The 27,241-nt window shown below is 39.7% G+C and overlaps 1 protein-coding gene across 1 annotated transcript in view; it reads right to left on the bottom strand.

Annotated features, from left to right (window-relative positions):
- Positions 1–911: 911 nt before the first annotated feature.
- Positions 912–27,241, bottom strand: part of LOC124275806 (transient receptor potential cation channel subfamily V member 5-like) — a 35,668-nt gene continuing 9,338 nt past the window's right edge. The window contains 14 exon segments of the mRNA XM_046711481.1: positions 912–2,641; positions 3,659–3,784; positions 5,309–5,425; positions 9,479–9,624; positions 10,471–10,580; positions 11,736–11,887; positions 13,026–13,133; positions 14,334–14,523; positions 15,482–15,564; positions 17,008–17,157; positions 17,803–17,904; positions 24,637–24,790; positions 25,866–25,891; positions 25,894–26,057. Of these exon segments, the coding sequence (XP_046567437.1) occupies positions 2,486–2,641; positions 3,659–3,784; positions 5,309–5,425; positions 9,479–9,624; positions 10,471–10,580; positions 11,736–11,887; positions 13,026–13,133; positions 14,334–14,523; positions 15,482–15,564; positions 17,008–17,157; positions 17,803–17,904; positions 24,637–24,790; positions 25,866–25,891; positions 25,894–26,057 (1,784 nt within the window). The 3' untranslated portion in view covers positions 912–2,485.

Here is a 27,241-nt window from a genome sequence, read left to right on the forward strand (position 1 = left end):
GCCGGCTAAATATTCCTACAATCGCCAGCGGCTGAAGGGATGGTGTAAATCCAGCTAGGGTCCATGCAGGTAGCAAAAGTAATGTAAGTCCCCATGGTTCCTAGTATGGTGATCTACCTTCAGTTGCTGGCGATCTATAGCCGTGTTTTATACTGTACTGTCCTCTTTAATTGAAATGTTTTAGCTTTGCTTCCTAGTTTTATTCATATCTGTGATTCTCTAGTATTTTTACTGTCCATCGTCGACAGGTTTTAATCTTCAAAACGTTTTCTCTTTATATTGTATAAATTGTATTTTTTTACGATATGGCTGAGATATTGCCGATGTGACGTTAAATATTAACTCACTCACTCACTCCAACATGACCAGAACCAACACTGTCAATGTGGTAGTGTACTTTCTCCCAACCAACAACATTCATATGTTACGGTGGCTGGCCTGCTCACCAGATGTATTTGGCCACAGCATCCAGACAAAAACTCATTCAAATGTTTTATGATGAATAGTGACACATCCCACGTGACGTCATCAGGCAACTGACGAATTAGGTGCAAATGAGCATGTTTGAATGCATTCAAGACAGTGGAGTTCACTCGCTTTATGCTATTTTCCCACAACGGCCATGAGCTGAACAGTTTGTACACCACGCTCGAATTAACAATTGTAATGAAGACCTGTCTTGCACAAGACTCCACTCCCATTCCCTGGTCCCCACCAAGATAAAACCCAACTATGATCAAACATGACATAAATACTGTCCATATGTCCATGATTTGATAATATTCTTAAAACTGTGGGTCACATTACATAAACAATTGTCATTAGACTTTTGAGGCGACTTTAAGTATTCATTGTACACCAACATAAATCACTGACTCATCCAGATGGAGTTGCTATACAGGACTAGTCTGTCAAAATTGTTTATTTTAATCGCATAAATATACATATAACAATAAGTGGTACATACAAAGTGTTATCAAATGGATGGAATGTGTAATCAGCAGTAAAATTATTAAATATAACAACTAAAATAATTTAAACATCATTTCACAACAAAAATTATTATATTTATATAAAAATATACAAGAACACTTGAATTATCATGATCAGGTCCAATATCTGGCATCAATTAAAACTGCTAACTAGCGTGACCACTGCTAATGTGCAAACTCACAACTAAAATTGGAATATATTTTCACTAACGATGAATATATGATTAATTCTTGTGGCTCCTAAATGACTGAGTTTGGGGCTTGTATCCAAGCAACACCAACTTACAGTAACTCAGGAAGATGGCATACATATAACATGCATTGACTAGAATCGACTGAAAATGAAGTTGCCAACACTTATGGCAGCAATGAATACTATTTGTGAGACAACATATCACCTTGCAGACAGTCTCATTACACCCTCACTGTTACCCATATCACAATATGTGTTCTACGGAAATGCTGTTGAAAATAATTTTGCCAGATTCTGATAAAATATGGCCAAATTAAAACAACCAGACCATCTATCTTGGGAACTTTTAAAATTACCATCTCAGAGGAATATCAATTGTAAGTTTTCAACATATATATTTGTCAAAACATCAAACAATCATCATGTTCATTTTGTAAATGGCCCTAAGTCTAATAAAACAATGGCTTTGACATAATTAGAACAGTTTGTACTTGTACAGGTGTTATTGCACTCATTGATAATTATTGAAAGAAATGTTTGGATTTGAACTATTAATAGAAGTAAAGCTCTCATCAGCAAATTGATTGGGAAGAATTAATTTTGTTCATTGGCTGACTTTTCATATCTGATGAGTTAAATTCCCCACTTGAGCAGAACTGGCAAGAATTCTGTATCAGACCGATGGGACGTGTAACCACATCAATCATTTTCTACATCCACTGGGCAGATTTCACTACAACTGAAACTTGATTGTTGGCTTTGGACTTCATCTGATTAATCAGTGCCCAAATGTTATCTAAAATCTGATTGGTCAGTAGAAACTTCAGCAGTAGTTTGACTTGACAGTAAAATAACTCGCCACAATCTGAGTGAATAGTTCAAACATACGCTGTAATCTGATTGGTCAGTCCAAACTTAAGCAGTACTATGACTACACATATAAAACATAGTCCACAAACTGACACAACAGTTCAAACATTGGCTGTAATCTGATTGGTCAGTAGATTCTTCAGCAGTAGTATGACTGGACAGTTTGAACATTGGTCACAATCTGACACAACAGTTTAAACATTAGCTGTAATCTGATTGGCCAGTAGAATCTTCAGCAGTAATATGACTGGACAGTTCAAACATTGGTGACAATCTGACACATTAGCTGTAATCTGATTGGCCAGTAGAATCTTCAGCAGTAGTATGACTGGCCAGTTCAAACAATTTTCACAATCTGAGAGAATAGTTCAAACATTAGCTGTAATCTGTTTGGTCAGCTGAAACTTCAGCATTCATCTGATTGGTCAGATTACAAGTTGCAAGTGCCCTCATTGACTTCCTGGTATCTCAGTGTAGTGGGTGTGGTCCGCTTCTTGATGTTCTGCCGCAGCTTCTGTTGGCGGAGCTTCTCCTGCTGCTGCTTGTGCAGTTCCCGCAGTCCCTTCAGCTCCTCCTTCTCCTTCTCCTGCAACATCAACAACATCAATAGTGAGGGAGTAGATCAGCTGGATCAGTTAAACCTGGGTTCAGACTTCTAAATACCCGCCTGCCCAACCACCCGGGACAGGATGGGTTATTTTCAACACAGACTGCAGGATTCTCAGATTCACCTGCCCGACAGTCGCATTAAAATTTAGAAATGTATATGAAGATATTTTGTGGGCAGGTAAGTTTTGGTCAGGGCTGACAAGTTTTACATCTAACCTGCCCTATGGTCTGGTTGAAATTTTTGGGAGTTTCATACCCTGCTGGGAGTCCAACATATTACGAAGGTCATAGATTCATACAACCCGTCATACGATACAGTGATCTAACATCACAATGACAAGAGCAATCACTCTCCTACCCAGAGTTCCATGTGGCAAGCCAGCATAGTATCTCTGCCACAGGCCAGAAAAATGTGACGATTCGTCACATCTTGCAATGTCCATTCAATATAATGTACAGATTTCTTTCACTCTTTTAATTTTGACGAGTCTACACATCTAACTAAACATCTTTAATAGAATGGTTTAGTTTCACTGAGAAAATATCCAAAACATGTAACGCTATTTCGATTTATGTAGCGATCCTTTGTTTACATAGGTTGTGCGGCTCCACGTTGCTGTCATCAAAGCCGATGGAGAGCAAACGATGCAGCCAGTTTGATATCTAAATATGTACTGTCATAGACCTAACTGTCGCAGTTGTGGAAGAATATATATGTAACAATGTAAAACATTATGAAGAGAGCTGAAAAAAAGCATTGAGTCCAGTCTCTTCTTATTCTGAATATGCGTTTGATTACAAACAAGAGAAAAGTCTGGTCACGTGATATGCAAATTAGCCTGTGGCAGTGATGTTATGTTAAGGTCATCAGCTGTGCCGGAGTGTGAAGAGTAATATAAAATAAATAATGAAGCTTCTGGGCATAGAGCATGATTTCAATACATTATATTTCATTCAAGTTGGGTCTTGGTGCTGATTAGTAGTTCATCCTTACCGTCTGGTGCCACCTGATGACCAGAGCCCTGCGCCCATCAGCCATTGGCTGGGAGTACTTGATCTGCTGTTGTCGTCTCTCGTCTGTTGTCACGCTCTGCTCCACCACCAGGACAATCTTGGCCCACTGCAGCAGATGTAGAGTGTTCTCTCAATATCTTTATATGTCTCTCAGTCATCATCATTCAAACAAGCACAATCATCATCACAACTCAGTCAAAAGCACAATCATTATCACTCAATCACAATCATCATCACTCAATCTCAAACAGAATCATCATCACTCAATATCAAACACAATCACCATCACTCAATCTCAAACACAATCACCATCACTCAATCTCAAACACAATCATCATCACTCAATCTCAAACACAATCATCGTCACTCAATCTCAATCACAATCATCATCACTCAATCTCAAACATAATCACCATCACTCAATCTCAAACACAATCACCATCACTCAATCTCAAACACAATCATCATCACTCAATCTCAAACACAATCACCATCACTCAATCTCAAACACAATCATCATCACTCAATCTCAAACACAATCATCGTCACTCAATCTCAATCACAATCATCATCACTCAATCTCAAACATAATCACCATCACTCAATCTCAATCACAATCATCATCACTCAATCTCAAACATAATCACCATCACTCAATCTCAAACACAATCATCATCACTCAATCTCAAACACAATCATTATCACTCAATCTCAATCACAATCATCATCACTCAATCTCAAACACAATCACCATCACTCAATCTCAAACACAATCATCATCACTCAACTCAATCTCAAACACAATCACCATCACTCAATCTCAAACACAATCATCATCACTCAATCTCAATCACAATCATCATCACTCAATCTCAAACACAATCACCATCACTCAATCTCAAACACAATCACCATCACTCAATGTCAAACACAATCACCATCACTCAATCTCAAACACAATCATCATCACTCAATCTCAAACACAATCATCATCACTCACTCAATCACAAGCAATCACCATTACACAATCATATGCACAATCATCAATCACAAACACAATCATCACACAATCACATGCACAATCTTAATCACTCAATCATGAACACAATCATCATCACTCAATCACAAGCACAATCATCATCACTTAATCAAATGCACAAACATTATCACTCAATCACAATCATCGTCACTCAATCACAAGTAATCACCATCACTCAATCACATGCACAATCATCATCACACAATCACGAACACAATCATCATCACTCAATCACTATCATAATCATTATTATTCAATTACTATCATAATCATAACACTCAGACAATCACAAAATTCACACAATCATATCTCACTCTTTACACAATCACCATCATAATCACACACCTGTAAACAATCACCCTGTGTCCCTCTCAATCATACCAGAAACAAATGATTAGCGCTTCAAATTCCAGATTCGCAAATTTCTATGTCTGTCAGCAGCCATAATGCTTCTGAAGTTCACCAAAGCAGTGGACTTCATCATTTTGGATCTTCATCCCACATCAAGCTGGCATGCCATGAAATAACTGAAATACTGCGCAAACCCATCTCAATCTCAGAGTCTCATCCCAATGTTTGTCCCATCTTTACCTGTCTGAACCACTCCTTCTGAGTCTCACTGATGACCTGGTACGTGTTGCCCATCATGGCGATCAGCATGTTCACCAGCAGCAGTGTCACCATGATCATGTAGGCCATGAACAGAATCTGTGGACATAGAACTCTCTCAGTACCTGACACATGGTACACCACCATGACATTAACAGCATGTGGCACATTATCAATACATGGTCCACCCTGGCATTATCAACACATGGCACACTGTGGTGGCATTATCAACACATTGTACACCCTTGCATTATCAACACATGGCACACCATCGTGGCACATTATTAACACATGGTACACCATTGTGGCACATTATCAACACATGGTACAACATTGTGGCACATTATCAACACATGGTACAACATTGTGGCACATTATCAACACATGGCACACCATTGTGGCACATTATCAACACATGGTACAACATTGTGGCACATTATCAACACATGGCACACCATTGTAGCACATTATCAACACAGTACAACATTGTGGCACATTAATCAACATATGGTGCATCATGGTGGCACATTATCAACACATGGCACATCATGCTGGTACTATCAACACATGGTACACCATGGCGGCACACTATCAGCACATGGCACAACATTGTGGCACATTATCAACACATGGCACACTAGTTTGGCACATTATCAACACATGGCACACCATTGTGGCACATTATCAACACATGATACACCATTGTGGCACATTATCAACACATGATACACCATTGTGGCACATTATCAACATATGGTACATCATGGTGGCACATTATCAACACATGGCACATCATTGTAGCACATTATCAACACAGTACAACATATGGCACACATGGATGTCACATTATCAGCACATGGCACACTATGGTGGCACACTATCAGCACATGGCACACTATGGTGGCACACTATCAACACATGACACACTATGGTGGCACACTATCAGCACATGGCACACCATGTTGGCACACTATCAGCACATGGCACACCATCGTGGCACATGATCAACACATGGCACACCATGGTGGCACATGATCAACACAGTACATGATGGCACACCAGGGTGGCACATTATCAACACATGGCACACCATGGTGGCACATTATCAACACATGGCACACCATTGTGCACATGATCAACACACAGTACATGATGGCACACCCTGCTGAAGGTAGTACAACATGTTTTTTCCCCAATACAACTGACTTTGGCCTGACATCTCAATTTGTTTCAGATATTTACTATCATAAATGAAACATATAGACAAATTAAAACCATTATTCATACAACCTATGACATACTTTGTAACAATGTTCTACCTAAGAACAACACTGGGTCAGGAATAGCTAGGACCCTCATTTCTGAGGGGTAAGGCGTGCATGGTATGCCATGGTAGGGCGCAAAAAGCAGGGGAAATAATCAAATAGTGTTTCCCTGGCTACTTGTCTACACTTTCCAAGTAAAGAGGTGCAACTGAAATGCCTGTTTAGGGTTTATCTTTCTAAGCTGGTATGGCACCTGGAACTTTTTTTTATTAATCAAAGAGTTTGAAAAACAGGGAAATAAAACTTCACATGTCTCTGTTCACTAAGCATACTTCAAAGCTGATTGGCATGGTCCCTAGTATGGTGATCTACCTTCAGTTGTTGGCAATCTATAGCCTGTTTTTATATTGTATCGTCTTGTATAGTTCAAATGTTTTAGATTTAGGTACCAGTTTTATATTTATATCTGTGATAATCTAGTTGTTTTACTGTTTGTTAATATATTTATAACTTGATTTAGACACAATATGGCTGAAATATTGCCGATGTGACTTAAAATCTTAACTCACTCACTCCCTCACTCACTCAAAGCTGATTAGTAAATATAAGCAATATGATGCTACTTTAAAGTTTCAAAAAATATAATGCAGATGTATTTGATTCTCCGTAACTCAATAAATAACAGTACTTTGGAATCAGGAATCTGTGACTGGCAAGTAGTTTAGTCTTTCCTCCTAAGCCAACATGCAATGATATAACTTGGAGAATGTTCAAATTAGCGTTAACCCTCACTCACTCTGTGACTGACAAACAACAATGGATATCTTCATCTTATTGATTACTTCTACCGACAGAGGTAATGAATGGTAGAACCTTTCTTTGCCAGTCACTATCCCCAGCACTTCCCAACCACCGACTTTACTGGCCATTTCTTTAAATGGAGTATGGAGTTTAACTTCAAAGTCTTCATACAAGTCTTGAAGTCACGACCCGACATGGCCGAACATACCAAAGATAGCTCCTAAAGGCTCCGCCAAACACACTGGACTTGTTGCGGAAGGGACATAAATAGCTGGAACAAGATGTCAGAACTTGCACCAACCAAACCAAAACGAAAATGAGATGGGTTAGTGGACTTAGGACAAGCACCTGTTCTATTACTTAGTCTACAGTCCACTAAAAAATTATAAAAATAATTTATTTTTCATGTAGTTTTTAGAATATTGTTGAATGGGTGAATTGTAATGGTGCATGATTATTGAAGAGTTACTTCCCTTATCCCAAAAATTGTCTTTCGTGTTTTTAATTGATCATTTCAATTTGATAGCTGACAATGAGAGAAGGAAAAAGTTATTTAGGTGTTTTTTTAAAATGGTGGATCTGCAAACATAGTAATACAAAAAAATGCTTTAATTGGGTTTGAAATACCTCTTGCAATTTGACATCAACTTTGCTTTATAATAAGGTTAAACACAGATTACACAAAACATGTTCTTAAGGACACCTTTCAAATTTATTTTTCTAGTATTTTACTTTAATTGAAAAATGATAAATTGTCATTTCACGTGTGAATTTTGAAATGATTTGAAATGTTCTTTTTCCATTAGACAATTCAATATTGTGTCAAACTGAGTTGGTAGATCCTGATTTAACATCACAACATTACAGCAGTATGAACTCAATACTATTGGTGTAAGAATGACTGCCATATAAGGAGAGGTGTACACACAAAGTACAACTACCCATAAATCAAAACAAGTCTCCCTCATTTTTATTAAATCAAAAATAAGATCATCAAGAAAGCATGGGTAGCATATCATATTTACACCAACAGTAAAAATGCATGGGTATGTGCGATAAAATGAAAAGCTAATGTGGAACTGGATATCAGCTGTGCAGGGGAGGCAGTGCAGTGAAGGAGCAGCCTGAAAATAATGCATGGTTTTCATTTAGATGATTATGTCCATATATATGATATGAAGTTCCTCGCAGATTTATTTTCCTGTGTGAACTAAAAAGGGTTCTCTCCCCTGCTATTATTAGAAGCATACATAAAATGCTTGTGATTTTCTTCCATGTCCTTCATCATTAACCTGAATTACCAGAGATGGTTGTTGTCAGGAAAACATTATATTTTTATCATTAATTACCATACTTAAACTTTCCACAGTATGCCTGTGTTATTTTACATCAGTTTGTGAACTTTTTTCTTTCACAAATTTTTAAAGCCTCACTATTTTAAAGCAAACTGTTTGCATTATAAATAGCAAAAACAGATTTTAGAATACTGTGGTGGCCATTTTGAAAATCCAGTTCAAGTCTCTTTGACAAGTTTGGTGTCATCATTAGTGGGAACAATCATAAGAAACATTCAGTTTCAGCTTTATTAGATTCCTGATGGCTTTTGAGAAGATATGCTTGTGCCACACCATGCACAAGGGATGACTTTACCAGAAGTCTTTCAATCAGGTGAGTAGTTCTTATACAATTGTAATCATAAAGACTTAAGGCTGACACAAATTCTACAGATGACAACATGTTTTCTATGCTTAATCCATTTGAGTAATGAGCAAGAAGTAAGAAGGTTAAATAAAAAATATAGATCTTAATGATTAATTTCCCAGCTCAACCTGTTAAACTGTCACAGGTAGGACACCACCTTCTCAAATACTGATTAACTGGTAAACTGTTCCCTTTTGTAAACAATCTGTAAATGTGCAAAATGGTAAGGTAAAATTCATGTTAAGGGTTTAATATGTTAATTTCTCCATCTTAACTGATGACTTTTTTTAAGCGACCATCGGAAACATGCTGCAACAGTGCCAACGTGGGGCAGGGATGGAGAATTCGCCACAACACAGAGTGCAGTGCAGGGAGGGGTGCCTACTTTGCCCATGATGGGGTACTGAGTCTCTACGAAGGAGTCATAGATATCTCCAAACTGGCCCAGGGACATGACAAACATGCCCATTATAGCGCCCCCGGCATCAGCGAACACTGTAGCAGTCACGCCGCGGAACACTATGAACATTGCTGGAAAAAAGGTGGTATAATAGGTTAATACAGATCTAGTACTGATATGGAAATGTGTTTGAAGAAAGCTTGGGAAAATAGCATAGTTTGTGTCTGACGATTACTGACGCTTCAGAAAAGTGTTGTGAATGGTATAAATATATGTGAAAGTAAAGATCCGTGCAATGGTGGATGTTGAGGCAACAACCATACACTTTACCATGAGATGATGTCTCAATTGTAAGGTGGTGATATGACGGATCTCTGTTGTAAGTTGGCGATATGACACGTATTTCAATAGTAAAGTGGTGATATGACAAGTATCTCAAATACAAAGCCATGATATGATATGATATGTATCTCAACAGTAAGTTGGCGATATGACACGTATTTCAATAGTAAAGTGGTGATATGACAAGTATCTCAAATACAAAGCCATGATATGATATGATATGTATCTCAACAGTAAGTTTGCGATATGACACGTATTTCAATAGTAAAGTGGTGATATGACAAGTATTTCAAATACAAAGCCATGATATGATATGTATCTCAAGAGTAACGTGGTGATATGACAGATATTTCAACAGTAAGGTGGTAATATGATACATTCATCAATAGAAAGTGGCGATGATATATGTATCTCAAAGGCAAGGAGGTGATATGAAGCCTTTCTAATCAGAGAGATCATGTTGTGATACGTATCTTTGTCCTTCGAGGTGATATGATATTCGGAGGGCTATGAGAGGACTACAGACCAGCGTCAGTGGAAGTGTAGATCAGTTATCTGAGATGTTCTGAGAGAACTACAGCTAGGACCTATAGTTAGTTTTCTGTTAGCAGCTGTGAGAGGATGAGGTGGCCTACCTTGAGAGAAGCCGATGACAAAGACAGCGTAAATGATGAAAAACCTGAGCAGGTCCCCCTTGATCATCTTGTAGATCATCACCACAAACGGACCAACAATCCGGAAACCTCTAAAACGTTGAAACGAGATGTCATTACATGGGGTCATGGTGTTACACTGTTACTTGGGCTGGCAATATATTTAGTTGGTTGGTTTGTTGTTTAACGCCACACTCAGCAATATTCCAGCTATAAGTCTGTAAATAATCAAGTCTGGACCAGACAAGGCTATCGATACAGATCACAGAGATCGACAATTATGAACTAAATATCGATCGATTATCAATAAATATCAGAGCCGTAACTTTGAGCAGAAATGTCTGAAAGAAATCAATATATTTCATATCACTGGTGAGTGGTGACATGACATGGATTATTAACAAAACAGCGTCTTGAACAGAGTGAGTGAGTAATTATGTTTTTATGCGCTTGTTTTAGCAATATTCCAGCTATCATGGTGGGGGACACCAGAAATATGCTTCACACATTGTACCCATGTGGGGAATCGAACCCGGGCCTTGGGCGTGATGAGCAAACGTTTAAACCACTAGGCTACCCCACCGCCAACATAATTTAGAAGCAGACAATGAATGAAGTCTTAAATTTGTATTTTGTATGAGAAAATTAAAGCTATATTTTAGCAGAAAATTTAAAGTACGATATTATTGATAACACAATTTTAATATCGATAAGCATTGATCATTTTTCTTATTGATGATATTTCCGATTATCGATTAACAGCCCAACTGTTACATCACAATCACAGTTACCCTCTGAAATGAGCGATGTGATGTCACTGTTACAGGAACATTCTTATATGGGAATATATTGCTAAAAGCGGCGTAAAACCCAACTCACTCACTCACACACTTACATGGTAATGATGAATGGCAATGAAACAGATATGAAATACACAATGCCATATAGAAAGTGGTCAAATGTAACATCTGTTATATTTGGGATTACACCCTTTTTGTAAAGTACAGATTCTAAGTCAGATTCAAACCCAGTCACCCCTCAGAGTCAGGCACTCTGAATCACCAACACACAAAGTCAGACGAATTTGAACCACTCAGCCTAGAAAGTGGAATCTGTAACTTATAACAAATGATACAGGTAGTCATTTCGTAAGAATTTGTATTCTCGATGGTATCTTCAAAGCATATCCTTCAGTCTAGGAAAATGGTATAGCAGACATAACCAGCCGAGACAAACACGCCAGGTACCTGCAGAAGAACAGCGAGTACGGTGCAGTGCAGAGGATTGCGAGGACGCCCATGATGTCCTCATACTCATGGGAACAGAACGCTCGGCCCGGCAACATCATCACCACAAAGATGCAGGAGCACAGGAACAACGCCTTGGCTGGTGCACCACGCTGGAAGGTGAATCATCACTGCTTTGGATATTCGTTCATTCTGTTGTAACTTATATTATATGTAATTGTTAAAAATATTTCTAATTAAAGTTTTAGTTTCTCTATGTAATGAGACTTATCATGATATTCATCGGATTAATCACGTTTTTCCTCTTTCACCCACTAACTCATGCAAATAATAATCCAAATACCCAAAGACCAACACATCCATTCACATGCCCAGCCATCCACTCACTCACTCAAATGCCCTCCCATCCACTCACTCACTCAAATGCGCCCATCCACTCACTCACTCAAATGCCACCATCCTCTCACTCACTCAAATGCCCTCCCATCCTCTCACTCACTCAAATGCCCTCCCATCCACTCACTCACTCAAATGCCCTCCCATCCACTCACTCACCACTCAAATGCCCCCCCCATCCACTCACTCACTCAAATGCCCCCTCCCATCCACTCACTCACTCAAATGCCCTCCCATCCACTCACTCACTCACCAAATGCCCCCCATCCACTCACTCACTCAAATGCCCTCCCATCCACTCACTCCTCAAATGCCCTCCCATCCACTCACTCACTCAAATGCCCTCCCATCCACTCACTCACTCCAAATCCACCCCATCACTCCACTCATCAAATCCCACTCCATCCTTCCACCACTCCACTCAAATGCCCAGCCATCCACTCACTCACTCAAATGCCCTCCCATCCACTCACTCACTCCAAATGCCCTCCCATCCACTCACATTCACTCAAATGCCCCCCATCCACTCACTCACTCAAATGCCTCCCATCCACTCACTCCCACCATGCCCTCCCATCCACTCACTCACTCAAATGCCCTCCCATCCATCACTCACTCACTCACTCAAATGCCCCCATCCACTCACTCACTCACTCAAATGCCCTCCCATCCACTCACTCACTCAAATGCCCTCCCATCCACTCATTCACTCAAATGCCCTCCCATCCACTCACTCACTCACTCAAATGCCCTCCCATCCACTCACTCACTCACTCAAATGCCCTCCCATAAATTCCTTCACTCATTCAATCACAAATCCAAATATCTAAAGACACAAACATCAACTGAATCATTCATCCAAACACCCCTCCATCCACTTACTCACTCACTCACCAGCGTTGTGAAGAAGATACGGAACCCCTGGTGGTAAATCTCCTTCATTGCCAAGAATACGTAGACCATGGCGCCAACCAACACCATGGACTCCAAGACAAGCCGCACCTGCACAGACAAACAGCTCAGTTGTTGTCCAATAGCAGTTTCAGCATTATCCCCTGACCAGGGAGTCTATCTGGGTTTTTATTCCATGAATGACTAGTGTTTATTTTGTGAGTCTTTAACTGTAATGCATCTAACTCACAACAGGAAAATTCATCAGTTGGTGATTTTTCCCACCTCATACAGAATTAAGTTTCTCCAAAGCTGGTCAGAATATAGACAACAGAGTTTTGTAATCATCGGAGGGACACACAACCATAAACATAGACAAAGTGTGATGTCTGATGTCACTGATAAAAATAAAGACAAAGGCCTCCTTCACATTCATTCACATTCATTGTCTCTGTCTTTACATCGCATTATCGTATCCACATTGGTAGATTTTCATGATTGATCACTATACTCGATTATTTAATGCGTGGATATGAGGACTGATTGATGACTGAATTTTATTGCATCATTACAGAAACACACATTGTGCCCATGTTGATTCGAAACAAAGACTTTAACCATACAATGAGGAATTGATAACAGTTTTACACCAATGAAAACAAAGACATACATAAATATTGAGAAACATACACCTGCAGGTATATGCCAATCTTATCACTTTGTACTGGATGTGTAATTGTATAATGATTGCTACATTCAAACCAAAATTGATCATTTATACTATTTTGTCATTAGTAAAGGTGCCAACTCCTCAAGTGCCATCATATCTTTAAGAGGGTAGCCTAGTGGTTAAAGTGTTTGCTCTTCACTCAGGTTTGATTCCCCACATGAGTACAATGTGTGAAGCCCATTTCTGGTATCTCCTGCAGTGATATTGCTAGAATATTGCTAAAAGAGACGCAAAACCACTGAATCACTTCTCCTACCACTCACACAATCCTTATTGCTACTGAACACAAATCATAAAAGCATTCAGAAAAGAGTTCAAATTAAAGCTTTACAGAAAAAATACATTGGGTATAAAGGAAATTACAACATTATAATGTATTGAACTTATCAACATACATGATTTTATTTGTGTTCTGTGTACCATACTACTGGTTTACAAATACTCTGAAACTCTCCAAATAGATTACAATCCTGTATACAAAAGGGAATGGTCTCTCATTAGTTGTAACTACAAGAGTATAAATTGCCCTGGAATATCCAGTACATGTAATTAGTTGTCATCTCAATAGTTTATTGACTCACTATGTCATTGGTCCTGTAGGGTTGTAGAAGGTAGCATGGGTTCATGGTCCTGTTCTCGCTACTCGGGTTACAACCGTGAAGTGTCGTCGTGGAGTTGGCGTAGGCACACAGATCCTTGCCAGGTCGGAGGGCAAAGGCCACAACAAAGGTCAGGAAATAAAGACCAAAGCAGAGGAATCGTCTATAGAATCTGTAAAATGTCACAGTAAAACATGTTGTTGCATAGTATTTTCAAACCTTATAAAAATACATCTGACTATTGAAATATAGTACACACCAGACTCGATCATTCACAGACAGACACCGTACAGCTGGAATATGGCTGACTGCGGCGTTATACAACAAACCAACCAACTGAAATGTCTACTATAGTCCACATCTTACAGTCCCTGAACCATGCTATTTTCCCTTCCGCCCAGCCCTTTCTGCAATGTTAAAGCCCTGGATAAAGCAAGTCTAGATTTCCTCAGGTTCTGAATCTCCCATCTCACTGGGGCTCCTTTTCAATTTAATAGGAATTATTTGTTTTTCTCAAAGTTAGATATATACTAAGTGTTAGTCCTTTTAGATAGCCACTGTCATTGTAAAACCTGCAGCGTGTGATTTTTGTGCTATGACGATCATAATTCTAACACTCGAGTTAGTGAGTGAGTGAGTGAGTGAGAGAGAGTGAGTGAGTGAGTGAGTTGGGATATACGATGCTTTAAGCAACATTCCAGCAATATCACGGCGGGGGACACCAGAAATGGGCTTCATGCTTTGTGCCCATGTGGGGAATCAAACCTGGGTCTTCGGCGTGACGAGCGAACACTTTAAGCTCTAGGCTACCCCACCGCCGCCTTGTACTCTTAACAAAGACTTGAGATAGTCTAGTGCTGAGTTCACTTTGTGCAGGTAAATTAAGCGCCAAGTGTGATGTGTGATGTCTCTTTTTCATGACACCAAACATGACTGTACACTGCTGAGTGTCTTTTAATGGCCATGCAAGAGATGTACATGTATTTTGTACCACTTGTTGAGCTGTATGTTTCAGTACTGCCACCTTTTAAGTATTAGTGTTATGTACACCAGCCACTGAAACCAAAACTAACTACAGCGAGACAAACATGTCGAGGGGGTCCAGTCCAGGATACTGAAGAACAGCCTACCTGAATCTGGCAAATGTCTTCCATTTCTCCTTCAGCAGGTTGACCACCAGGCCATCCATCATATCCAAGTGACCCTCCTCCTCCTGAAGGTCAGCAAAGGTCAAGGTCAAAGATCAAACCGAAATGATTTTTTTTGTTGTAAAGCCCTGTATGTCATAGCAACTTAAAGAAAAGTGTTACTGGAAAACTGATGGAAACTTTCTTGCTTTGAAAATGTGTTAATTTGACACAGAGTAACCTGGAAAACAATATTAGGCTGGAGAAAGAGTTACCTGACATGAACTTTACCTGGAAAAAGTGTTACTTGGAGAAAGCAATACCAAAAGAAAGTGCTACCTTGGTAAGACATCACCTTAGGGACCATTCATAATTTATGGCTAGGGGGTGTAATACTGATTTATGGAAAAGCATGTACAATTTGAATTAACACACACACACACACACCCCAAAATTTTTGTAACAAGAAGACAAAGTCATCAATATCCCCCGCAATGGCAAAATACTCTTCATGATTATGTCTACCAGTTATGATTATGTCAAATATTTAGGTGTGTATATAGAAAAGTGGAAGGAGAGTATTGAAAGGTTTTTAAAGTTCTGCTCTAGAAAGGAGCACTATCACCAATTTCAGTCAATGTCCAACTTGTTGCCATGGAAATGCCAAAAATATTTTATTCAGAAATCCAAAACTACCAAAAGGCACAAGTACACCACCAGATCTATGTATGTGCCAAGTTTGGTGAAGAAACATTGAACGGTTTTAGAGTTCTGCTCCGGAAAAGAGCACTACCACTAATTTCAGTCTAAGTCGAACTTGTTGCCATGGAAATGCCAAAACTATTTTATTCAGAATTCCAAAACTACCAAAAGTCACCAGTACACCACCAGACCAACCTATGTACCAAGTTTGGTGAAGAAATATTGAACGGTTTTAGAGTTCTGCTCCGGAAGAGAGCACTACCACTAATTTCATTTTAAGTCGAAATTGTTGCCATGGAAACGCCAAAAATGTTTTATTCAGAATTCCAAAACTACCAAAAGGCACCAGTACTCCACCAGATCTATCTATGTGCCAAGTTTGGTGAAGAAATATTGAACGGTTTTAGAGTTCTGCTCCGGAAAAGACAAATGTGCACGGACGGACGCACGCACGGACGGACGCGACGACGACAGACGACGCGACGCACGGACGACGCACGCATCGGACGGCGAGTCCATTTTAATACCCCCCGCAAAACGCGTTGAGGGGGATAAAAAGTAAGTGATACCCCCTGCATGTCATGCACAAAATCAATGACCCCTCTCCCCTTCCCATAATTTCTTAGCATATTTTGGTACAAAATTGCTGACCCTCCTAATACATGTGTACAAAGTTGATGACCCCCACCCCCACCTCCCCAGAACAAAATGGGTGACTCTCTAAAAATCATCATCACACCCCCTAGCCTTAAATAATTAACGGTCCCTTAGAGATACCTGCACTTTAGGTAATATTTTGAAATAGCTTAACAGCCAAAGCTTCTCACCCCATACACAATGAGATTGAGTGCAGAATCCTTGTTGATCTCCCCTGATGACGAGATGGTGTCAATTTCATCGAGGGGGTACCCAGCACAGGTGACATTCCCAAACAGCCAGAAGACCTCACGTTCAATCTCCAGTATGTGTTCATACATCTGGAACAGTAACAGCAGCCTCTCTAATCAATCAATGTTTGCTTGAAATAAAACACTCCAGCTATACAATGGCTAGGGCTGGCTTTGACTAATGACTGTTCTCTGACTATATATAGTTTTGGTAGAAACAAATAATTCTCATTTAAATTGAAAAGAAGCCAAAGTTAGATGGGTGATTAAGAACCAGAGGAAATCTAGACTTGCTTCATTTAGGGCTCTAGCCTTGCAGGGAGGGCTAGGCGGAAGGGAAAATAATGTTGTCCATGGACTGTGAGACAGACTAGGGCTGGACTGACTGACTGACTGAGTTTGGTTTTACGCAGCTTTTAGCATTATTCCAGCAACATCACGGCGGGGGACACCAGAAATGTGCTGCACACATTGTACCCAACTAGGGCTGGCTGAAGAGATCAATAATCAGAAATATCACTGATGTGAAGAATTCTTATTGATCATTGACATTAACATTGTGTCAATGATAATACCGGTATCTTTTAGAAATTTATGTGATGAAATAAACTGTTCAGTTTCTCACCCAATACAAAATTTTAAGCCTTTTTTCATGGACCACTTGAAAATTATGTTTGGAGTGCTGTTAGGGTTGTAATTTATGCATATTGTGTCTATTAAATTTATATGTCTTACATCCTTCCTGGCCAGCTTGGATGCCAGAGTGAGTGGCGTGAGTCCCTGTCGGTTCTTAATGTCCAGCCGCGCACCAAGACCGTGAAGCAGATCAAACATTTCCTGAAAAGAAACATAGACAACATGGACAATACAGATGATTCTTGGCTGGCTAAAATATCAGTAATCAGAAATATCTAGGATGGGAATCATTATTAATGATTATCGACATGAAAATTGTGCCATCGACAATATCATATATAAACAATTGCGATGACATAGTGTTCTAATTTACTCACAGAAGATAGGTCTTTATTCATGGGCAACTTCCAAATTATGTTGAGGACAGTGTTTAGCTAGTAATCTAAGGTTAAATTTGTGACCAGACACCAGTGATGGGAAATATGTTTATTCTTCTTCGATTTTTTTGCAGTTTTGCTCAAAGTTACCTCTTTTAAATTTATCAATAATCAATTGATATTCTGTTTATGATTATTGATGTCTATGATCTATGTCGATGGCACCCCCAGCTGACCCCAACTGACAATGGTTAAGTTGTTAATTAAGGAAAACAATATTCCAGGTATATGGTGGTTGTCTGTAAATAATTGAGTTTGAATGAAAATACAGTGATCAACAGTATGAGCATCTCGATCTGATATGGGAACCGATGACACGTGTCAACTAAGTCAGCGAGCCTGACCACCCGATCCCGTTAGTCGCCTGTAACGACAAGCATGGCTTGCTGAAGACCAATTCAACCCAGATCTTCACAGGGCAGACAAGCATGGGATGCAGAAGACCAATTCTAACCTGGATCTTCACAGGTTGTAAACCAAGGAATAAACGGGATGATCCAGAGTTATCTACTCTGTCTGTTCTTCACTTGTCTGGTGGGTCACTGATTTGATGAGGGTGTGTCCATCATTTAATTATCATCATTTAGAAACAAGTTAAACACTTCATGAAATCTGGTGCTGTGATCTCACACCAGTACTGGTACAAACAACATTGATATCATTACAAGTTTTACAGACAATTTCCCCATTTGAAATAATATTCAGAGAATAAATGAAATATTCTGTGCTATTCAAAAGAAGAGAGAGAATGATTTTTTCATGATGATAGTTAAAGCTGTCCAAACTTTTCTGGCTTTCCCCATCTCCTGCTCACCATTAATTTTCACTCTACATTAAAACACTACACAGTTTTCTGTACTATGAGAAAATGTGTATCATACAAAAGAAATTTTGTCAAGTCTGCTTTGGGTGAAAATTCAACCCTTTATTCTTAAATACATTCTTAATCTGAAATAAAAAATGCACAACAGTAAAATTAACCCATGCAGTTAGACTGGATGCAAAAAGGCAATGGATAGGTTACCTAGGTGATTGGCAGGTGCCACAGTGACTGACAGGTGACAAAGGGTTGACAGGTGACAAAGTGTTGACAGGTAGCAAAGGGTTGACAGTTAGCAAAGGGTTGACAGGTAGCAAAGGGTTGACAGGTGCCACAGTGACTGACAGGTGACAAAGGGTTGACAGGTAGCAAAGGGTTGACTGACAGGATAGGATTCAGGCAGCAAAGGGTTGACAGGTAGCAAAGTGACAGGAGCAGGTGTCACACAATGATTGACAGATATCAAAGGGTTGACAGGTAGCAAAGGGTTGACAGGTAGCAAAGGGTTGACAGGTAGCAAAGGGTTGACAGGTGCCACAGTGACTGACAGGTGACAAAGGGTTGACAGGTAGCAAAGGGTTGACAGGTAGCAAAGGGTTGACAGGTAGCAAAGGATTGACAGGTAGCAAAGGGTTGACAGGTAGCAAAGGGTTGACAGGTAGCAAAGGATTGACAGGTGCCACAATGACTGACAGATATCAAAGGGTTGACAGGTGCCAAAGTGTTGACAGGTAGCAAAGGGTTGACAGGTAGCAAAGGGTTGACAGGTAGCAAAGGGTTGACAGGTAGCAAAGGGTTGACAGGTGCCACAATGACTGACAGGTGACAAAGGGTTGACAGGTAGCAAAGGGTTGACAGGTAGCAAAGGGTTGACAGGTAGCAAAGGATTGACAGGTAGCAAAGGGTTGACAGGTAGCAAAGGGTTGACAGGTAGCAAAGGATTGACAGGTGCCACAATGACTGACAGATATCAAAGGGTTGACAGGTGACAAAGGGTTGACAGGTAGCAAAGGGTTGACAGGTAGCAAAGGGTTGACAGGTAGCAAAGGGTTGACAGGTAGCAAAGGATTGGCAGGAGGAAAAGGGTTGACAGGTAGCAAAGGATTGACAGGTAGCAAAGGGTTGACAGGTAGCAAAGGGTTGACAGGTAGCAAAGGATTGACAGGTAGCAAAGGATTGACAGGAGGCAAAGGTTGACAGGTAGCAAAGGATTGACAGGAGGCAAAGGGTTGACAGGTAGCAAAGGATTGACAGGTAGCAAAGGGTTGACAGGTAGCAAAGGGTTGACAGGTAGCAAAGGATTGACAGGTAGCAAAGGTTGACAGGTAGCAACTGATTGACAGGTATCAAAGGATTGACAGGTAGCAAAGGGTTGATATGTATATAAGGATTGACAGGAGGCCAAGGGTTGACAGTTGTCAGACGGCATAGTGATCAACATGCATGTCTTACCTATAGAGGACATCTTGGTTAAAGGGTTTAAGAAAGTTGTCATGGCAACAAAGCACAGCAATCTTAAAGATGTACTGTATTGTAAATAGTAAAGCTCTTCTTGTATTATTCTCTGTTAGCAGTGTGATCAGTTTGAAGCAATCAATGAATGGTCTTGTAACTCATATCTAGCTACTCCAGAAGATTATAGTTGTGAACAGCTTTATATATGCAGAGGGACAATAATCCATTAACCATTGGGCGGACAATGTTAGCAACACTAAAGTGAGTGAGTGAGTGAGTTTAGTTTAACGCCGCACTCAGCAATATTCCAGCTGTATGGCGGCAGTTTGTAAATAATCGAGTCTGGACCAGACAATCCAGTGATCGACAGCAAGAGCATCATGTTGTATTGGGAACCGATGACATGTATCAACCAAGCCAGCGAGCCTGACCACCCGATCCCGCCTCTTAGTCATGGGTTACTGAAGATTATGACAAGCTTGGTTTACTGAAGGTTCATTCTAACCTGGACCTTCATGGGTTACTTGGGTAAGCAACACTAAAAGCACATGCATGCCTGTCTACAATAGGGAGGTCAGTATTGGGGTGTGGGGAGGTGGAGATGATATAAGTTGTTCGACACTGAATTAACAACACTCTTTCGAGGTTTAAGATCAAGATATTGAAAGCATCACTAATAAAAGAGAAGTGGTACCGATGCATGAGGGGTGGAATTTTTTCAAAATTCGAAAATATTATTCTGGTAAGAGTGTAGAGTGAGTAGGTCTTACGCTGCTTTTAGCAATATTCAAGCAATATAAACGGGGACACCAGAAATGGGCTTCACACATTGTACCCATGTGGGAAATCAAACCCAGGACTTCAGCATGACGAGCGAACGCTTTAACCACTAGGCTACCCCACCGTCCCCTATTCTGGTAAGAATGATATGCAGAAGACTACTGTAGCCAAGGTCAATAGAATAGTTTTGACAAGTGGTGATTAGAATCAGTTTTCAATCATCACACCACCAGAGAGAACAAGCCAGCTTGTGTTTGTTATTTTCCAACAAGAATACAGAATATTCTAACATACTAGAGACTCCAATCCAAGTTTTGTTAGTACAACACGTGATATTTAGTACTCTAATATTGAAACAGATCACCATATATGGCTCATCGTAAAACTTTGAAACAATACATTTCTGGTATCAAAGAAAACATGAGCAGGCTACACAGATTTTATTACAGGCAATGTAAACTTTTAGTTCTTGTGTGAGTGAGTGAGTTTAGTTTTACGCCGGTTTTAGCAATATTACAGCAATATCATGGCTGGGGACACCAGAAATGGGCTTCACATATTGTACTCATGTGGGGAATCGAACCATCTTCGGCGTGACAAGCGAACACTTTAACCACTAGGCTACCCCACCACCCAGTTCTTGTTTGAAAACTGTTGGTATACATCAATCAGCTTATCTATTTATAGCACAGGATGATCCAAGTGCCCATAAGGCCTAGCGGCTACCCAGCATGCCTTTGTACCTTGCTGGAAGGAGCATGCCATTAAAACATGTGAGTCGTCACAACAAAGCCTTGTTTTTCATGTTTGTGCAACCAGCCCAGATGAATGACTGAAAGCTGACAATCGAACAGTAAATAAAAATCACTGCAGATTATTGTGGTGTTCATATCAATTTTCATAACAGCTGCGAAACACTGTTATTAGATTTTAGCCAAAATGGGTTCAAAGCAATTGACTTTTGATTCGTGATCCATATATTGCTTGGCTGATCGACATCAGACTAGTGTTGGGAATTGGTTAAAATCTCATAATTGATGATTGGTTCATTACAACCGATCAATCATCGAAAATAATTGGTTAGCGTCATTTATGAAATTTGTTAATGCACATAAAAATAAGGACAAGAACATGTAGTTCTTTTGGGGCTTTTTGGCAAAATTTCACATCTTTAAAGGATGACTAGCATGTTAGGAACATAAATTTCTTGGAGCCTTTAATATAAATTCAATCATGACTTGAAACGAGCTTGTAGTGCTTACAAAATGTAACAGCCGAAACCCACTATGTGAAAAATATTGTTAATGAAAACAAGTGTTCCAAAATTGGTTTTGTTCGATTATGAGAAATTATGATCGATTGGTTGGTCGTTTAGTCACTACGACCAATCTTCGATTATTTCAATTAATCACACCACCACTACATCCCACGTTCTCACAAACCTAAGGGAGGGTTATTAATGGAGGGTAGGGTGAGTCTACACATGCAGGGCACAGTGATTATTCGTACTCTCACAACTAGTTAACAATCAGGCAGTTACAAACCTTAATATCTTGATGTTTATCTTCCTAGTAGTGAGAAAAAGGAATATTTTGAAGATACATGAAAGAGAAAATGGTCAGAGTGCAAAGTAGGGGGAATAACTCTGTCTGAATTATTCCCCCTATGCTGATAATTCACTTTTAATTAACATTCATGAAGGTTCAAGATCAGAGTTGCGTTGGGACAAACATTTCTTATGTATTTCCTGATGATACGTCATGATATTATATATAATTTCTTCAAAATATTTCAACACTGAACACACATTGTGTGACATCACAGTTAATGTGAACTCTACTTTCCACAAGATAGTCACAGTTTCTAGTAGTCATAAATGCAGTTTAAGTCATTCAGACATTTTATCAAAGCCCTTTTTAAACAGACTTGTGTACAGATCTCTTTCTCCAGCAAACCATTAATGATATCTAGAGGCACCTTCTTTTCACATGAATCTGGATTCAATCAATTTACTGTTCTGGAAATTTCCATTTGTTTGGCAATTTCCATCTTTACACAAGGATGAGTAATAATATATCATTCTTTTGCAAAATAGAAACTCCACATAATAAATCAGGAAATATGTATTTGTTAATAACAAAACCCTGATCTTGCGCCTTCAAAAGACAATAAGATGACAATGTGTGATGCAGACGCCTCAACCAAAAATGTTCATAATTTTGAGATTTCCAGATTAACAGGATGTGAATTAAAGAGGTTTTATTGTATTGAATTTCTACATCTCAAATGCCATCTTAGTCCTAAAGAAAGTATTTCTTTAGTCAGTGGAGAGATTATCATGAAATAAGTCTCAAAGAGACTATCATGAAAAACAACAACATAAAGCTCATCAGAGAGATTATTACGAAGTAAACAACACTGTGCTTATCATGAGAGAAACGAGAGAAAAAAACAACAGAGACCTTTATGAAAGAATGAATAAATCTCCCAAACTCTCCAGTAGTAGCTATTGCCTATTATATATATATTCCCTTAGTGAACCTCTTTATAACAATGTAATGTCCTGACACTTCAGTTGTTTATTCCTGTAGTGTGTCTATCAGGAACAACATGTTGCAGTATAACTATAGCTGTTGATTTTTCAATAACAATGTGTTGCTGTGATGCTAGATATGTCTATTCTCATAGTGTATCTATATTCTCATAGTGTATCTATCAATAAAAGCGAATAGCAGTGATGCTAGATATGTCCGTTCCCCTTGTTCTTATTATATAGGTATATATAGCTTGAAAGTTGATCCCATCTATATGCATGCTCAAAGCGCACATCATATTTTTCATGCAGCCACTCAGGCGCACCAACTTAATGTGGCTTTCCCATCCTTTCGAATTACCCATTCACAGCTGGGTGAACTGGGACACATAGTCACAGTACTTTGTCCAAGTTCACTGCACGTTGCTGTACCCGCAACTAGGTGTTTGCATGTATTCATGTGGCCACTATCTGCTCATTTACCAACGGATTCGCGGGTTCTTTTAAGTCCACAGGGTTGTGTACTGTACACTAGGGGTTGTGACACACTGAAAGAGTCTCCACACAAAATTGACTCCAAGGTTTTACACCCGGTCACAGGTGGGCTCGAACAAGGCACCTCAAGCTCGCTGGATCACTAGCCTGGCGCCTTAGATAGCACACCCACCACACTACCACGTGTATCTATCACTATTTATATATGACGCCAATAAGGTTTATTCCTTTACTAATAATGTACTACTGTGATGTTATTGATGTTTATTCATCAGGTTGTGTCATCAATAACCACAACCTGCTGTTGTTGTTTGTTCCGATCATGTATGTATCAATAACAATGTACTGCGGTGATGCTAAAGATGGATTGTAGTGAGTCTGCAAATAACAATGTATGATAATATGATAATCACCTTCTTGTCATGAATGACCAACATGTGCATTACGGTGTTGCCGTTGTTGTCCTGAAGATTTGGGTCCGCACCCTTCGCAAGCAGCAGCCGCAGACACTCCTCCTGACCGAGGCAGGCAGCGAAACTCAGTGGGTATTCGCCCAAGTACACATGGCTAAAACGCAAACAAATCTCTTCAAGAAAAATAATTACAAATAACACTAATGATCTGCTGGAAACATAATACTCCAAAATCAATCGTGTGTAAAATAAAATGGCCTCATAATAAAACACTCTTTCATATCTTGCCATGTCAGAATATAGACAGCAGAGTTGTACTAATCATTGGCCAGATAGCATTTTCTGAATATAACTGGTTTTAAAGAAGTACATTTATTCCTCTCTTTTGATAAAACATACTTGTTCAAAGAAAAATAGGTTGTCAGCCAGTCTGAACGTATGTAATCTCCATTGTTTTTGAACATGCCAAAATCAAGAGGTTAGAATCATTCTAAAAATGTTGGTATGGGGTATCAACAAAATCAACACAATCAAGGGTGCTGTTCATAATTTATGGCTTGTGGGTGATGATGATTCTAAAGAGGGGTGTTTGTGTGTGTGTGGGGAGGCTGGGGGTGAGGTTGTCAGCCATTTTTTGTCCGAGGAGGTACACACATGCTCTAGGGGTCAGCAATTTTTGTACATTTTTTTTAAAATATGCTTAGAAATTATAGGAAGAGGGTCATTGATTTTGTACCTGACATGTAGGGGTTCACTTACTTTCACTAATTGTAGGGAGGGTCATTCACACTGTACATGCTAATCCATAAACATCATCATCATCACCCCCCCACAAGACTAAATTATGAACGGCCCCTTAATAAGTATTGGAATCATTGCAAAGGAAGTAGAAAGGGGGACCTTCACCATTTAATAAAAATGAATGTGTGTAGAAACATGTCCATTGTGGCACCACTGTAACACAAACCTCATTATGGCCATACAGTGAGTGAGTGAGTATAGTTTTACACCACTTTTAGCAATATCCCAGCAATATCACGACGAGTGACAATAGAAATGGGCTTGACACATTGTACCCATGTGGAGAATGAAACCTGTGTCTTAGGCATGACGAGCGATTGCTTTAACCACTACGCTACCAAACCGCCCCCTCATGGCAGCCTCCAGTGAGTGGTTTGATGTCATACTGTAACAGTCTGCTGCATCGACATGTTAGTGACCTTCCTTACCCTTCATAGTTGGTCTTCTCTCGCACACCTGCACCCACTCATGGTCAAGGCTGTCCGTGCGGGAGTCCTTCTGGTCATCGGGGCAGAAGAAGTTGCCGCAGCAGCGGCCATGGTAGTCTGCGCCGAGGTCCAGGAGGAACTTGACCATAGCTGGATCCTCATTGGTGATGACCATATGGAGGCAGTTCTCACCTTCAAGCACAGAGTAAGTGAGGGAGTTTTACACAGTATTATTGCATCAAACATTTACGGACATTATACTTTTTCGGATGGCAGTCCTTACTAGGACCATAATGCAGGGACGGCAACAGGAAAATCTATTTTCAGCTGAAAACATAATATTGTGTCATCGAGTTGAGGGTTTTTCAATGGATTTAGACCATTCACAATTGAACAATTTGAAATAAAATCAGCGGAAATCCGCTGATCAGCGGAAAATTGCCATCCCTGATAATGAGGTGTTGCATTACACAGACATTGTAAAGTCTTAAATGATGGTTTGTGTTTAGGATAAAGATATCTTTTATAAGTGATTGAGTTTAGTTTTACGCCGCTTTTAGCAATATTCCAGCAATATTGCGGCGGGGGACACCAGAAATGGGCTTCACACATTGTGCCCATGTGGGGAATCAAACCCGGGTCTTCGGCGTGACGAACGAACGCTTTAACCACTAGGCTACCCCACCACCCTTTATAAGTGAGATGTTATACAGTAGTTCATGTGATTTGAAAGGATATTTCAGTTCTATCATGGCTACTTCTATTTGAGAGGAAAGATTGATATAATAATGGCCTTTATTGTTTCCTGATTTTGTGAGAGCCACAAGAACAGAAATATAATAACAATTTTAGGTTAGAGCCAACACTCTTAAGTTTGAGCCAACAATCTTAGGTTTGAACCAAGAATCTTAGGTTTGAGCCAACACTCTTAGGTTTGAGCCAAGAATCTTAGGTTTGAGCCAACACTCTTAGGTTTGAACCAACAATCTTAGGTTTGACCCAACAATCTTAGGTTTGACCCAACAATCTAGGTTTGACCCAACAATCTTAGGTTTGACCCAACAATCTAGGTTTGACCAAACACTGTTAGGTTTTGCCAACAATCTTGTGGTTTGACCGAACAATAGGCATTATCTTAGGTTTGAGCTTAACAATTTTAGGTTTGAGCAAACAATTTTAGGTTTGAGCAAACAATTTTAGGAACACTGCATGGATAAGTAATGTAACTGAAAGTTATTTTTTCTTTCACTCACTCATTCCAGACATTATCCCACCTCATACAGAGTGTAGGTTTCTCCAAAGCTGAGCAGAATATAGACAGCAGAGTTTTGTAATCATCAGTAGGACAATGCCTCACCCACCCACCCACTCACTCA

This window comes from Haliotis rubra, unplaced genomic scaffold, assembly GCF_003918875.1.
Source record: "Haliotis rubra isolate DU_JTF1 unplaced genomic scaffold, ASM391887v1 Scf203, whole genome shotgun sequence".
Lineage (NCBI taxonomy): Eukaryota > Metazoa > Mollusca > Gastropoda > Lepetellida > Haliotidae > Haliotis > Haliotis rubra.